This window comes from Mesitornis unicolor, unplaced genomic scaffold, assembly GCF_000695765.1.
Source record: "Mesitornis unicolor isolate BGI_N332 unplaced genomic scaffold, ASM69576v1 scaffold12636, whole genome shotgun sequence".
NCBI classification, from domain to species: Eukaryota; Metazoa; Chordata; class Aves; order Mesitornithiformes; family Mesitornithidae; genus Mesitornis; species Mesitornis unicolor.
The window spans coordinates 1-16515 of record NW_010191796.1 but is presented as its reverse complement, the minus strand read 5'-3'; the positions used below and the strand labels follow the sequence as shown (position 1 = coordinate 16515).

At 37.6% G+C, this 16515-nt stretch overlaps 1 protein-coding gene across 1 annotated transcript; it reads left to right on the top strand.

The window, feature by feature from the left end:
* Window positions 1–7: 7 nt before the first annotated feature.
* On the top strand, window positions 8–16118 carry ENO4 (enolase family member 4; the record flags this gene model as incomplete). The annotated part of the gene is made up of 10 exons (XM_010186860.1): window positions 8–169; window positions 2544–2672; window positions 3911–4101; window positions 5596–5735; window positions 7811–7980; window positions 8210–8341; window positions 9846–9911; window positions 10629–10694; window positions 12785–12952; window positions 15993–16118. Coding segments are annotated over exons 1-10 (1350 nt in total), but the record flags the coding sequence as incomplete, so codon positions are not given.
* Between the last annotated feature and the right edge of the window lie 397 nt (window positions 16119–16515).

Here is a 16515-nt window from a genome sequence, read left to right as displayed (position 1 = left end):
CCCCGCTATGGAGCCGGGGGGGCAGCGGCGGCTGCAGCAGCAGCGAAGGCTCCGTGAGCCGCGGCAGGAGGCGGAGGAGTACTACCGAGGCCACCGAGTGCCGCAGCGTCTGGAAGAAGCGCTCAACGCCCTCTTCCCCTTGCGACCCGCGGATCTCTACGGGCAGCTGGTAGCGCGGGGAGGGGAAGCCTCCTCGGGGAGCCCCCGCACCTCCAGACCGGGCTGAGCGGGGCCGGAGGGGACTCTTCTTGGCGAGCAGGGGCCTACCTGACGTGGAGTGGGAGTTCGCCGAGGCACCCATGGGTGTCAGCTGTACGGGGCCTTCCCGTAGCCCCCTCCCAGCTGCCTGCATGGGCGCCGGGCGCTGTGCTTGGTGTAAGGGAAGGGAGGTGCTCCCTGCCCTAGACCTGCCTGCTGCCCTAAGGGTTTGATAAACCATTAGGTTGATGCGAGGAGCTCAACGTCTCTGTGATTGAAATTAAGCATAAATAATTTCCCACTGAGCCAGGAAAGGTCTGTGTTGGTTTTGTGTTTGTAGCCAGTGGCACTTTGATGCTGGGCCAAATATATCTCTGCAGCAGTGGGGCTTCTTGGCCTCCGCTGGTTGCTGTCTCCACATAACAAGTATGTTGCCTTGGGAGGATGCAGACAGATGTCCCTAATGTCTCTGGCCAGTGGCAACAAGAGACTGGGTGCTACTTGCACTGCAGCTGTTCCTGAAAAGCACATGGGCCTCAGTAGAAGTGCCAAGAACCAGACCAATTTTATCTATACCCAGTTGGCAAAATATTGTAGACAGTAGTCCTAAGGAAACATCTGTTAGTGGTGATACTGGAATTGCCAAGGCTACTATAGTGAGCAACTCCTGAAAAAATTAATTTCAAGTATGTTTTCTAATGTGAAAGTGGGTGTGGAAATGAGATACTTCATTACATCTTACACCATTTCCAATTCCCAGGTGCTTTGCCATCACCAGTGAAAGGGATTATATCTGTTAACAGCTGTTCTTGCTTTGCTTGGTGTTTGGTGTGTTCCTTTTCTGTGTAGCTATAAGTTGTCCTAGTTTTACCATTAACGTAAGTTACGGTTTGGTGATTGTCTGATACCAAACTGAAGAGTGAAACTAGTAAGGAAGTATGTAGTAAACCTCAGGTAGCAACTTAATCCTTTTTTAAAAGCAACATCAGTGTTCATTAAACACAGACAAAGCCCTGAATGTATTCTCTTAGTTGGATGATGACAGTTCAACAGGCCCATTAAAGACTGTATTGGAAGAAGTAAGAGAACTCTGCCTGCCAGAAGTCTAGGTTTTAACCTTTTCACAGGGCTCAAACCTTGCTAGCCTAAAATCCCCGATTTCCCGTGGAGTAGTGAGCCCTAGCTACATCAGTTATCTTGTGCCCTGTTTCTAGGTGCAGTATACCTGCAACTCCTTAAAATTGTGCCAGCCTTGTTCGCTCTGTTTTGTCGAACCAAAAAAGCACTTCTAGTGGAGTTTGGTCATTGTGATAAATAACCTCACAGCAAGAATGTTCTGTAAGAGAGGAGTCTGCAAAAGGAGTGGTTATAATTGTTACTGAGGAGCTTGCTGACAAGCTTCCTTCCAGATTAAATCTGCTGCTGTGAGGATCTTTATTATTGCATTGGTTGAGATTGAGACACATGAGCTACTGTACTTGTATTTGTACTAATGCACAAATACTGTACTGTAGTTGGAGAAGCAGCCTTGAAAATTATTAGATATCTAGGACCTTAAGTACTTTCTATAAGTAAGAATTATATTCTGAAAATACTTCTCATTTTTCCCTGTCTGCAGCACGTACCAAATTTTATGCTTAGCATTTCACATAAGAACTTTTCTGACCAGGAGGATTTTGGTTGAAGATTGTTTCTGGTATTTTTGCTAGGGAAAAAATTATATTCTTTTAAAGCTTAATACTTACTTGTTAATAGATAAATAAATGAAAGCATGCAATAGGAATTTTAAGATAACATTAGAATCTAGTAAAGTTCTGTATGGATTTCTAAGAGTTTTTCATGTCCAAGTTTCTTCTCTCCTTATGAGACAGGAGAGACGTGTATTTTTTCAGGATCTTATCCACGGACAAAATCATTATTTTCTAGCAGCTCACTGCACAGGGGAGATGGTGGCTATGTGAATTCTAAAAGAAATGAGTTTCATGAGTAGCACGAGTAGCACAATGACTATTTTTGTTATTCAATGTAAAGCCAAGTAAGCTTTGGACAAATGCCAGCTTTCTAGGAGGAATAAAGAGATAATCATCACAAACTTTGCCAAATAAAACACCTGTTCATGTAACCTGGATGTGGTTTTGGACTTCCATGCTCAGATATGAGTTGGATCTGTTCTCTGGAATCTCATTTTTAAGCAGATAATATAGAAGTAAATGTGCAGTAGTTTGAATACTGGGATGTATAAATGGATTTGCTCATGCTGGATTTGATTTAAATATATTTAATGGTTTAAAAACCTCTTTGCATAGAAATTGACTTTTTATTAAGTTCTTTCTCTTCTATTTAAGGCTAACTACATTTCTAAATTTTCAAAAGCTCCAGTAATGTGCAAATTAGTTGGAAGAAAAGTTCTTGATGGACTTGGTCAGCCAACGTTAGAAGTGGAAATATACTGTACAGTTAAAAATTATGAGAAGGTATGAGCTGCTTCTTCCTATTTCATTTATTTTAGTAAGACAATATCAGGGAGAGTTACTATTCTACTCAATTCATAAGGAACATTTTTTTTCCATCTTTAGTGCAAGGATATGAATCCCCATGACTCAACAGCTGAGTAAATAGTGTTGTAAATTAGAAAAAAAAAACTGTCATGAAAAGTTAGATAGTGGCAGTAACTACAAAAACTTTATTTTCCATGAATTAAACAATACTTACCTTTATGTTGAGTGGGATGTGAAAGTGCTTCTTTGAATATTGTTTTTTTGTCTGTCTTAATGATCATGTTGCTTTTCTTTACAACCCATATCTAGCCCTGTATGTTCATTTTTCTTTTACATTTTTCTTTTTTTTTCATTTTCAAATCCTTATATTTCTATTTGTATGAGTGTTTCAGAAAAATATAGGGTAGGTGAAAAATATAGTATAGGAGAAGACACATTTTTACACTGAGTTAATAGGCTGATGTGGGTGACAGTTAAGTCAAACATATCCATCAAACATATCCATCTAGCACCTGCCATGCCAAACTGGTGGTGCATTGCCATCTCTTCCCAACCTGAAATACTCAACATACTCTCCTTGCAACTCTAGCTATTGTGGAGTAATTATTTCTGTTTTCCCTCAATTAAAGTATGGTTCACTTCATTCTTCAATTAAATGTAATTTCACAGATATTTGCAGTATGTGAAGTTAATATTATTAATGCAGTCAACACTCTGATATTTGTAAATTATGTCTTCGTTAAGTGAATTTTCTTAAGAATCATTTATTCTTTAGTGGTACAAAAAGTTATGTTTAAATTACCTAAGTAAGATAAAATGTAACCAGTCACAAGGAATGGCTTTAGGCATGAATGCTGGTGAATCATGGTACAACAAGCTGCCAACAACTGCAATAAAAGATGTCATAATGACTGCATGGTCTTTAAAATAACTCCATTCTATTCTTATAACCAAATATATGTATAAAAAAGTTAGGTCAGGAGGTTTTTGCCTAAGTAGTTATAATTTGGGATGAGAAACTTGAATAATGTCTGTGATTACCAAAGTGTAAGAGCCTAGGAAGAAGATGCTGGATGAAAAAGGACAAGTGGACCAAACAATAGTTTTGGAAATAGGTACTTGTAGAGTTGCGATGCACATATACTTTTTAGTCTTTCAAATGACATTTCCAAGTTAGAAATTAGTGGTTTAAGCCGTTTTACAATTTTTTGCAGAGGATTTGTTCTGCTGTAATGTCTTCTCATTCTCAAATACCTGAAGATGCTTTACCTGAAACAAGTAAAGCTGATGAGAAAGAAAGAAGTGACTCTGTTAATACTGCAGTGGAATGGGTGAATGAATCACTGAACACTATGTTACGAGACTTGAAACCTACTGACCAGTGCAAAATTGATAAGCTGCTTGGGTAGGTCTTGCATATTATGCAAATTATTGCATTTGAAATATACACCATTAATTTATATTGTAAATGGAAAACATATAGAATATTCAGTGTTTACTATCATTTTTGTGATGTGTTATCTCAGATACATTGCACTATTTATTTCCTGTTTTTTCATAATTATGATATGAAAATCATGCTTTTTTATATATATTTTTTTTGTATCATACCTGGGATACAAAAATAAGGGTGTCTAAGAAAAAAAAAGCTTGAACATATTCATAAGTCAAAGTCTCCATTTAAGAAACTCATTCAATGCCAGTTTAATTCAGTGGGGATGTTTTTTCAAGCTGTGACCACTTCTTCTGTTCATTGCACTGCAGAACAAAAGGCCTATGTGTGTGTCTTCTGCATTGAGCTAGTCCACATATACATAGAGTTTTCAGATCTGGTGAAGTCTTCTATCTGAGCAAGCTGCTCCAAAAGTCTTCTTACTGTGGGTGATTAGTTTCTTTGGAAACATAGTTTCTTTATTAAACATCCATGTTTATTTTCTTCATACAAATACTACTTCTTGGAAGCATCCTAAAGTAAAACATAATGGCCGCATTTTTCCATTCAAAGAAGTATGTCTGGTTTTAATAAGACAAAAGACGTAAAGTAAAAGCATCACAGATATATCTGAATGTATTTTTGTGGTAATATTAGGGGAGCTACCTGGCAACATTATGGCTTTCTTTGCCCTGGAAGCAGTACTATGGTCTGTCATCCTCTTCTGTGGTTGGAAGTGTTTCTTCCAGCTGCAATGAGAGGAATGAAACATTGCTGTAGGGGTAAAGGTTGTACTGCTACACCTTGCCCAGACTGTAGCAAACAGACGTAATTGCCTTCCACATGGATTAGCTTCGTGGAAACATTGCTGAAAAGAATATGGACTCAATTGGAAAGAAATTCTTCCAGCTGAAGTGAGTCTAAATAAGATTTTAATGCATTACTTACACTACTTTAAATGTCTTACATACTCAATTTGCCTGAATTGGGTGTCTGTGACCCATGTATGCAGTTTCCACTTTGTGCATGTAATTGAAATTCAGCCACTTCTGAGCTTGCAGCCACTTAGATAACCGGTGCACAACTGACCTGGTGGATTAGCAACCTAGGCCAAGCTGTTGTATGTCATGAAGTTATGACAAGATCTGTTACTACCCAAGCAGCTAAGATACATCCTTCACACTAAGTTGCACAGAGCTGACTTTCAAACCAGTGTGATTGGAAAAGTGTGTTTTAAGGTTTGTAATGCTTGCTTGTGGTTCTTCTTGTTTAACCGATACTGCAGATAGCTACAGAAAATAATGACATATATTGACTTCTCCGGCTTCACACAATGAGTCTGTGACAGAAGCTTAAATAAATGCCCATAAACCACCTCTTAGCATGTTCTTTAGCCTGTATCCTTTGTCTGCTTGTCACACGTCTAACAGTATTTTGAGCCAGTAATCTTTATGCCTCTGTCCTCAGCGAATACTTTACCAAAAAAGTAGAAGAAAGAAAAGAAATACAAAAGGAAGAGGGAGAAGCAGCAGAAGCTACTGTTGCCCTTATGCCATGCGATCCATCAGCAACAACACTACCTGGGAAAAAAAAAGCAGCAAAACCAGGTTTTATTTTATGTTATTTTAATATTTTATGCAATACAGATATTGATAGAGGTGCTAAAATACCTGCACATGACACAGTGTCTCATGTTCAAAGGGTTTGTTTACTCTGTCCTAAATCTTCCTAGTTTCTACTGCAGAAATGAGAGGGGAAAATACAGAGTTTTTCTCATCATTCAGATGCATTGGTTGAAGAGAGTTTCTGCCTTTGTTTTACATTTGGCTTAGACAGGAGGTTATTACTCTTCAGAGCGAGGACTAAAAATGGAGGAGGATGCAAATGAAGACTAAAAATGAAAATGATAAGGAAAAGGAATCACAGAACTGAATAGGAAAATGGAAATAGAATTAAGATAGAAATTGGAAAGAAGGGAGGAAGGGAAGTTTCTAACTGAGAAAAGGAGCAAATAAGGCAAAGCAAAAGAGAAAGAAGGAAGGGACTGAGATGGGAAGGAAGGGAATGAGATGGGAATGATGGGCAGTACAGAGTAAAAAGAAGTAAGCAAACAGTGCTACTAAAGGAAAATGTGAGAGTAGAGAAACAGTTTTTAAAAAAACTACAAAAAATATAAACACCAAAGTTAAAAAAGCCCCATATGTTACCTCCATATGTACATTACCCTCAGGAAAAGAAAAAAAAGTTTGTTTTCATATATTGGAAGGGCAGAAAATTTTGTCAAATTGTTATTTCTCATCAGTTTTTCAGTTTCAGCTGTCATAATCATCAGTAAAACCTCCCAGTTAATATGTTAGATGTGTACACTGTAAATTCACCTTTTACCTGAAATGTAACATCTGCAGTTATCAGGTCCATCCAGATATCATCACATTTTATATTATACTTTTACTCAAACTTCTGCTGATACATATATTGCTTGTTCTTACTAATTGCATTTTCTTTCTATTTAGTTGTGACATTGACTGTAATATTATTGTTAAAAGCAGTACCTGACTGTTAGGAGCCAATGATTATAAAGCTACTTGTTGTTACAGGGGACCACTAACAGATGGTAACTCCCAGTATCAGGTGCTTTCAGAGGGAGCATCTATGTTGTGATTTATGCAGGTTACAAAGTGGTGTAGCGGAAAGTGTCTCTGCAAAACATCACAGTTTGTCAGAGTTACTCAGTACTTGATTATGACTGTCCATGTGTGTAGCTCTTCATCCTCAATATGATAGGTATAGAATCTGTGTGTAGTATGCAAATGATATATAACCTAATCTACAGTTCCAATTAAGGTCCTATTAATATTTTATCATAAAATATCGGTTGTATTCTGTAGTATTTATATTTTATTGAAATCAAAACTTGTATGGTCCTTCTATCAGAAAAATTGGAGTTTGGGACCAAAGTAGTTGGACAGATTTACAAAAAAGTACCCAACGCATATGATTCTTGAAAATCATAACACTCATTTTGGTTTCACGTAGGTGCTTGCTGTATGTTTTGATATAAGCACTGTATGCAATAAATATGAGAGTGGGAACCGCTAGTTTTCAAGCATTTTGGCAAAAGTTACTCCATTGTATCTGAAAGGGAAATAAGTTTTTCGAAAAATTAACAAGACTATGCATGTGGAATATTTAAAAGACCTGTTTTTCCATAGGAAAATCTAACTGTAATAGGCCTAATTTTATTAGAAGAAATCAAGTATGAGCACTTCCAATCAGCTTATGATGTAATCTTCCACGTTCTTTATGGAAAAGCTGATCATATAAGGAGGACAATAAAGAATATTGAAATCAAGATTAAAAAAAGGAACCTGAATAATGATACGGCATTACTGGGTATAAACACAGGTAAATAAAAATACAGATTTCAGTGGCTGAAAGAGCTCTAAAAGAAATGGCTTTGAAATACATTTGACACCAGAGAAAGGACAGATACTTTGCTTACTTGCAAGGTCATTTCATACAGAAGAAATGACAAGACTGAGCTTCAAAAAAAGAACTGGTTCTTTTGTAATATATTGAGTGCATATCGAAATGACAATATCATATTTACTCATATAACTGTGATACATAAGTACAGGTTTTAAACGAAGAAAATATTTAGCTACTTTTCTCTGTCTTCTAGGGAAGAAGACATCAGTTGCAGAGAAAGTGCTCCCACCTGCAGAACCCGTTGAACCAGTGCTGTGTGGCAGCGTAGCCATTGGGGGAACATCACTTGCTGTAGCTAAAGCTGGTGCCACCATTAATTGCATCCCGTTGTACTTACATATTGCACTGCTGAAACACAATCAGGTACATGTGACTTTTATAATTTTGTTTACTTTATTCCAGTTAATCTCAATTATTCAAGAATTCTGAAGCCTGTAGTCCCCTGTGACAGTGGTATTAAATATACCTCATGGAATACATCCTTAAGGCCACTGCCTGTAGCAGTCTTTGAACCGTGTGCCATAATTAAAATAGAAAAGAAATTATTCTGATTTTTAACATTTCTGTTTTCACATGGCACTCCCAATTACAGGATTCACCTAAAGAAATGACTCTACCTCTCCCAATGGTTACTCTGTTGAACTGTGAAAAAAATTCACCTGCAAAACTGAAATTAGTGAAAGAAGTTATGCTTATACCACCAGTTCAGTTATCACTCACACAGGTACTGTTTAATTTTTGTTTTCATTCATTCAATTCATTCAATTCATTCATAAATATATTCTATAGGCTTCATATAAACCATATATGTACATAAGCATATAGATCTTTTCAACATAGTCCTTAAAAACTGCATTTTTCATTTTTATTTTAATTACAAGGCTAAAGTTTTAACAAGGGGTTAGTGCAGCTTTCTAACACAAGAAACATAAAAAGAAGTGAATAAAGAAGATGAAGATTTAAAGATGAAGTAGAGAACTTAAAAGAAGCCTTTTAGACATTTCAAGTTAAACGTGTTAAATAGAGGAAAAAATCAGTGCATTGAAGAAGATGTAGGGAATTGTGTTACACAACAATAAGATATTTTGATTTTTTTTAGCATTTGACTTTACATTAGTAGATTATAAATAGTATTGATTGATTATTAGAGCATACAAAACTCATAACAAATTCACAGGAAAGCATAAAATCTTTAGGAATAAATTGCCTTAGAAATGAAATTGTGAAGACAGAAGGAAATACAAAGCAGAACAAAATCTATTCAAGGGGCAAAAAGGATGGATGAGGCAGACTGGATCAACCCTCTCTTTTTGTTTAGCCATGTGTTGCATTAAAGAATGTATCTGCACAAGATGCCTACATTAGGGCTGTGATTTCTACTCTGTATGCTGGTGACCTGAAAAAATAGTTAAGCTTGATTCTCTTTCTTTTTATTTTTCCTTTAACTTTTTAGAATTGTCACCAAGAGCTCTTAATAAGGTTGCTAATTCTGTACCTTTCAAAGTTATAATGCCAGTGCTCATGGGAGAGTAGTAGTTGTTTGCTGCAGTGTAAAAAACGTAGCTGTGTTGATGTGTTGTCAGCTGTGACTGACTTCTGCCCCCTTCAGTATTCCTTTACTGGCACAATTTAAGAAAATCTGAAATGTGATTTATGAAGTTAGCATTGAACCTTTACTAACTCAGCTGAAAAGGAAAGAGAGTCTTGTGTTAAAAGCAATGGATTCACTTAGTTGAAGTGTCCTTCCATTCTCCTGTGTTTAAATGAAGACAGTGATTTTTTTTTCCCTCCTTCCTGGAAATGTTGTAAGATTAAATACATTCAATTTTGGTAGTTTCCAGTTAGGAAGTCTTAGATATAGTCACAGTTGTGAACAGTGACTGTCATCTTCTCACTCGTCAGATATTACACAGATCCAAACATTGCTTACTTGTTAGACTTGAGAAGGATTCCTTCTGGGGAAGAAGATACTACTTTTCTTGCTATCCCATTCAGAAACATCATGAAATATTCCTGTTCATTCCACTGCTACTAACCCTTTATCATTGGGCACTTGACTGCGTTTTGTCAGTGGGGGGGTTTGTTTTGAGGAAGTCTGTAATATTTTTTTTTTAAAAGACATTATATTAAGATCTGCATTTAGAGCAAGTGTTCTCTCTCTTTTGATTTAAGCTGCTAAAATGAAATAATTTCTCTTTCTTTTGAAGATTACTGTTGTTTAATTTCAGGGCATGGAAAGAGTTCTGGATATTCAGAAAGAAATGATGAGACTGTTGGATCCCCCAGGCAAAGTGGTATAATAGAAATATGGAGTAATAATGTGATGTACTCTCTTGGGCTTTCTACTACTACTGTCTTTTTAAGCTTAACCATGGAATATTTAGCTTGTTACCAGGTTTCCTTTTATGGCATGGAATAGAACATGTGTTTCTCTGACAGGTTAATAAAACATTGGTCATTTGGTGATATTGAATTAATGAGCATAGAATAAAACGTTGTTCTAAGCATAGTGAGACTTCCTGTTTACCTGAAGAAGTACACAGGCCGTGAATGGTATCACAGTGAATGTACAATATATGGTTCTAATCTTGCTGAGTCTTGCACACAAGCAACATATATTATTCACGATACTGTTACTGTTGTATATCAATCTCAGTATGTGCATATGCCTTTTTGCAAAGCGAGGCTGATGAGTTTCTCCAAGTACAGAGTCTAGATTCTCATTGCCAAGATCCGCTGTGCTCTTGACTAGCTATGTGGGAATCTTTTGCAAAAGGTGGCTGTGATGCCCACATAGAAATAAACATTTGAAATTAGTTACCACCACAAAATAAAACTAGATAGTTGCTGATAGTATTCAGGACAAAACAGAAGCTATTTCCTAACTGATATATTTGCTATCTCTTCAGACCAAAATTCAGTCAACTTTCTTTTTTTTTAATTTTGTGGTCTTTCTGGTGTCTTTGGACTTCTCCATGAGATTGCTTGATTTCTTCTTTCACTCCCAACAGCCCAGTGCTCAAGTAGCAGACAGTAAGAAAGGGAAGAAATCACAAAATACAGGGAAGAAAGCTCCGGTAAGAAAAGAAATTTTCATTTTAAGCCTTCAGCAAAGTATTAACAGCAGCAGGGAACCAAAATGTTCTTAAGAAATGAAACATTAATCTACATTACCATTTTCAAAAGGTCAAGGCAAGACTTTTAAATACTCCAAATGCTCATATTTTACATAATAATTTGGATTCTTCTGGCTATACCTTCCTTTCCCATGAAACAATAACAGAAAGGGGAAATTCTTCTGGAATTTGGCCATTTTTCTCATAGAGAAATCCTGGTAAATTATCCAAATGTGCATTTTGCAGTCCTGTAGCACCAGTAGAGAACATGCCCTTTTGATCATGTAGGCTATAAAACTGTTACCTGTAAGACTTGCATATTGTGCTGTTTCCTAACTCTGGGAGCATAGCTCTCCTCTTAGTCATGCTGCATGAAGTTCCCAGTTCCTGTTTCAGGTTACAGATAACAGCAGATACAAACCAGTAGCTAAAAGGGCAGCTCTCAGAATAGTGCACAGGACATTATTTTATATGACTCAAGTGATTTTTTTTTAATCACTTCAAAACCTGTAGTTTATAGATGACTTTTCCAAGTAGTGGGATGGAAATGCCATGCCAGTTTTGCTCTCCGTTCTAAGACAATTAAAATATCAGGTGAGAACTGTTGCTGTTGTAGAGTATACAAAAGAGAGGATGAATGGAAGTTTTCTGATTTTTTTTTTGTTGCTTAAACATCACACAATTCTTCATCATTAATCAGCTGGCCAGTGTTTTTCTGGTAGGTAATTTCCATATTCTTCTCACAATATGTACTGCAGTTGCAAGTTAAAGCAGTTCCTTAAGATGTGCACAAGGAAGCAATGCATTAGATTCTCTGAAAAGAATCCATTTATTTCAACAGGAGGAAACGAAAGGAGGTAGTGGTGGGACTGAATTTTAAACTGACAGAAGCACCATGTGAGTTTAAACTTTTAGGGAGAAAAAGGAAAAATTACAAAGTAGCGGTGAGGAAGCAGAAGAAGAACTTGTTTAGGTTACAGAAGTACAAAGTAGACAGAAATAAATGTTTTTGTAAAGATAAACAATGCTTTTAATAGAATGCAACAAGGCGCACCGTATGGGTGCCTCGAAAATCACACGAAAATGCAGACGTAACCTCTGTATCACGTTAACTGCAGGAAGACTGGGGCTTTTCGTGCTGTCTATTGCTGCAGCTTAGTGCTCAAAAGCAACAAGACAAATAGATCATCTCTCCTTGCAGACTGTTACAAATTAATCTCATAACAATTTGACCTGCATTTTCTTTCTAATTTTTTCTGTGAAGGAACATTCACATATCTTCTGTAGCTGGGCCTCTGTTCTGTCCACTGTAGTTCTCTCTCTTCAAAACCAATGCCTTCCAGTTGACTTCTCCAGTCTAACTCAGGATTATGTCCTGCTTCTTTCTGGGCAACTTAGTGTCATTCTTCATAATCCAAAATTCGCAGACTTTCCAGTTAAAAATCAGTGTTTGAAAAACCTTCAAAAAAACCTAACAATAGAAGGACACATGAAATATTTGCTCAGTGCAACTCTGCTTGTAATTTGTGTCCAGGAACGCTGCAACTCCATGCAGCTGTGATAGTGGTATTTCCCCTCTGTGAAATTTGTTCCTTTTAGAAGTCTTGCAAGATCCTTGTGTTTCTTGAACACTCCATAAAGGCAGTATCAAAGTTGTGCTTGAGGAGAAATGAACAAAAGCTGTTTAAAAGTGGAGAATATGTTTTCGTGGCAAAGGGGTGGTCCACAGCACCAGAAACTTCTACATAGCTTCCCTGCCAATTCAGTCGTTGTTGAAAGTGCCTTTAAAATCTTTTTGTGAACCAGTACTGGCCATATAAGAGTGAGAGCTACATGGCTAGAGATATTCCAAGGACTTAGCTTTCTGCTCATTAGCACCTAGTTACCCCTTATTCATAAAGGATTGTCCTTAAAGTTGCTAATGTGATTTCTGAGAATGGATTTCTGTTTTGATTACTAAATGCAAACTGAAATGACAGTGAAAATATTTATATAGGCCTTATGTATATACATGTGTGCAAATAAAGTGATGAATTTTGTTTTACTTTCAGCCACAAGCCTTGAAAAGAATATCACACTTAGGTTGCCTCACAATGGAATATGATAATCTAGAACAACCGCTACTCCTGATGCAAAGAGTTTGCAACAATATAGGTCTGGAGCTAGGAACAGACATGTACTTAGCCATAAACTGTGCTGCTCATGAATTAATGGATTATGTAAGTTAATTTCAATATCTATTTTGTTGGTTTTTAAAAGGAATGTAGCTATTTGTTAACATTATTTATGATGACATTGCAACCTCATCTAGATGCTCCTAACTCCATTTTTAAGGCAGCAATCAAGCAAACCAGAAGGATTGTCTCTGCATTTATAAATTATAGTAAATTATACACGGTCCTACAAGTGCAGCAGATATTGTATTGGATTGTGAGTGCAAAGGGAGGAGACATGCAGACATCCTCCTGGTAGCTTGATGCAGGGGGAGCAGTGAGAATGCATTTATCCTGCCACGGCAGCTGTACCAGCGTACTGGTGGTGCACCTTGCATGAAATAAAGCTCACTGGACCAAGGCAGAGCCCCGTTGCAGCTTGTGTCCTACCTGCAGGAATCCCTGTAACTTTGATGATTTAACTTCAATTATTCCAATGCATCAGCCAGGTTTATTAATTTTCTTGATTTATTTATAAGATTTTTCAGATCAGTCTGTGTTAAATATAGCAAAAATGTTTTAATGGCCAAACACCTAGTATGTGCTTTATTTAACAAACCACCTTCATTTCACATTACATCTCAGATGATTTTTAATTAAAGTATTAAGCAGCAAATCCTGGTGGTTTTTTTTTTCATTTCACCACAAGGTATAAATGAAATTATTATCTTCTACCCACCTTGCTTTCAAGAATGAAGAATAAGAAATTATTTACACAAATATACTTCTGTAATTCCTTCATACCACTATATGCATGCAGCACTACAGGCTTGGAGAAGAGTATCTGGAAAGCTGCCCAGCACAGAAATACCTGGGGGTGTTGGTTGACAGCCAGCTGGATATGAGCCAGCAGTGTGCCCAGGTAGCCAAGAAGGCCAATGGCATCTTGGCCTGTATCAGAAATAGTGTGGATTAGGGAAGCGATCATCTGCCTGTACTCAGCACTGGTGAGGCCGCACCTTGAGTACTGTGTTCAGTTTTGGGCCCCTCACTACAAGAAGAACACTGAGGTGCTGCAGTGTGTCCAGAGAAAGGCAGGTGAGGCATCTGGAGCACAAGAATTATGGGGAGTGACTGAGGGAACTGGGGTTGTTTAGCCTGGAGAAAAGGAGGCTGCAGGGAGACTTTATTGTTCTCTACATCCACCTGAAAGGAGGTTGTAGTGAGGTGGGTGCTGGTCTCTTTTCGCAGGTAATCACAGAATCACAGAACATTAGGAGTTGGAAGGGACCTCGAAAGACCATCCAGTCCAACCCCCCTGCCACAGCCGGATCACCTAGACCAGGTTGCACAGGAACACGTCCAGGCGGGTTTTTAATGTCTCCAGAGATGGAGACTCCACAACCTCTCTGGGCAGCCTGGTCCAGTGCTCCGTAACCCTTACAGTAAAAAAGCTTTTCCTCATGTTCAGGTTGAACCTCCTATGCTCCAGCTTGCTCCCATTGCCCCTTGTCCTGTCATTGGCTGTCACTGAGAAGAGCCTGGCTCCTTCCTCCTGACACTCACCCTTTCCAAATTGATAACCATGAATGAGGTCACCCCTCAGTCTCCTCTTCTCCAAGCTAAAGAGACCCAGCTCCCTCAGCCACTCCTCGTAAGGGAGATGCTCCACTCCCTCCATCATCTTTGTGGCTCTGCTGGACTCTTTCAAACAATTCCCTGTCCTTCTTGAACTGAGGGGCCCAGAACTGGACACAATATTCCAAATAGGTAATAACTAACAGGACAAGAGGAAATGGCCTCAGATTTCTCCAGGGCAGGTTTAGATTGCATATTAGGAAAAAAATTCACCAAAATGGTTGTCAAGCGTTGGAACAAGCTGCCCAGGGAAGTGGTGGAGTCACCATCCCTGGAGGCATTTAAAAAACGTGTGGGGACACGTGCAGCACGTGGGGACATGGTTTAGTGGTGGACTTGGCAGCGCTAGGTTAACGGTGGGACTCTATGATCTTAAAGGTCCTGTCCAACCTAAATGATTCTATGATTCTATGCTTATTTCTCTATGTTATTATACTACATCTGTTGTTTACCTCAAACTACTTTGACAATCTGTGTATTTTTACTATGGTATGTGCATATATACCCTCTAACATTTATCTCATTATGTATCAACATTCAGTTTTTAATTCTTATTTTTCAAGGTATTTATTTGACAAAGTTTATTTATCTCCAACTGGTTTTAAAGTTCTTGCCCCTTGTTCTATGACCAATGAGGTTTCTCTCTAAGCAGAAAAAGAAACTTCCTAGTCCATTTAACATCTCATGAGATCTTGTGTATTTGGGTGTCCTGTAGTGACAAAGCCGTCATTAATATCTTCTGTGAAAGCAGTTGCTTTCCTGACAGTTCGTGATATCTGCATCCTATACCTGAATGAGCAAATTCTTAACCAATGAATTATCAGTAATTCTGTAACTTTCTGTTATTGAACTGTTAAGTCACTAAAGCACTGGGTATTCTTGCACAGTTTGAGTGTGTGCCCTTAATAATCCTATGGGAAGCAGTTTGTGCTTCCCATAGTGATGACTAGTTTTAAACTAACTGTGGTTTGTTGTTTTTTAGTTAAAGGAGAAAGCGGCAAGGAAAGGCAGTATCTTGTTCTTGAGCACTGAGGGTGCACTCCTTTCCCCTAGCAATATTTGCTTTATGAGAACGAGGACAAAAAAAAAGCTTTTTTTTTTGGAGGTGAAAAGTGAGCTTCTTCATGCAAGATTTAATAAAAATGTCAAATATTGCTAACTCTCTGATAAAGTTCTGTAAAACTTGCCTAGGAAATGCTGAAATAGATCTCCCTTGTTCTGGGAGTGGCATCTTTCAGTGACTTTGGCATGAGCGCACTGGAACCCGCGGTTACTGTAGGCAGTCTTCTGTAACAATGTGCTGACCACTTCTTGTAAAGCAGACAAGTGAATGTGTCCCTATTGAAGAACTCACAGTCTGCTGCCTTAATAGAGATATGACTGACACAAGATCTGAATGCTTACGTTACTACTCTGGTTTATAAAATACTCCTTTCCTTACCTTTTATGATTTTACTTTACTTTCTAGGCTAAAGGAAAATACGAAATACTCAGGGGAAAGTTCAAAAGTCCTGATGAAATGGTTGACATGTATGTGGAACTGATTAATAAATTTCCTTTTCTTATTGCATTGATAGATCCATTAAGAAAAGAGGTAAGATACCACAGTGTGGTCTTTGAAAATTTGATAGTACTATTAAGTGGCATAGCACTGAACTTTTCACATTTTTACAAAACATATTAAACGTGAAGCTTCTGGTTCTGGAGTCTTTAAGCACAAAAATATCACTATAGAAATGTATGTAACAATTAATTTGCATATTTGTAATTGAAAATAACTCTAAATTCTTCTATACTTCTGACATAATTCCTGACAGAAAATAATCCTGGCATGAACAGAATATGGTCAGTACAAATATTTTAAAGAATTGCAAGAAAATGGTTTTTTTTCTGATTCTACTTGCTAAACCACTGTAATTGTTATTACATTTTCCTTCTTATGTAAAAATAATTCAAATTCTGAAATAAAACTATAAAATTCAAATTATATT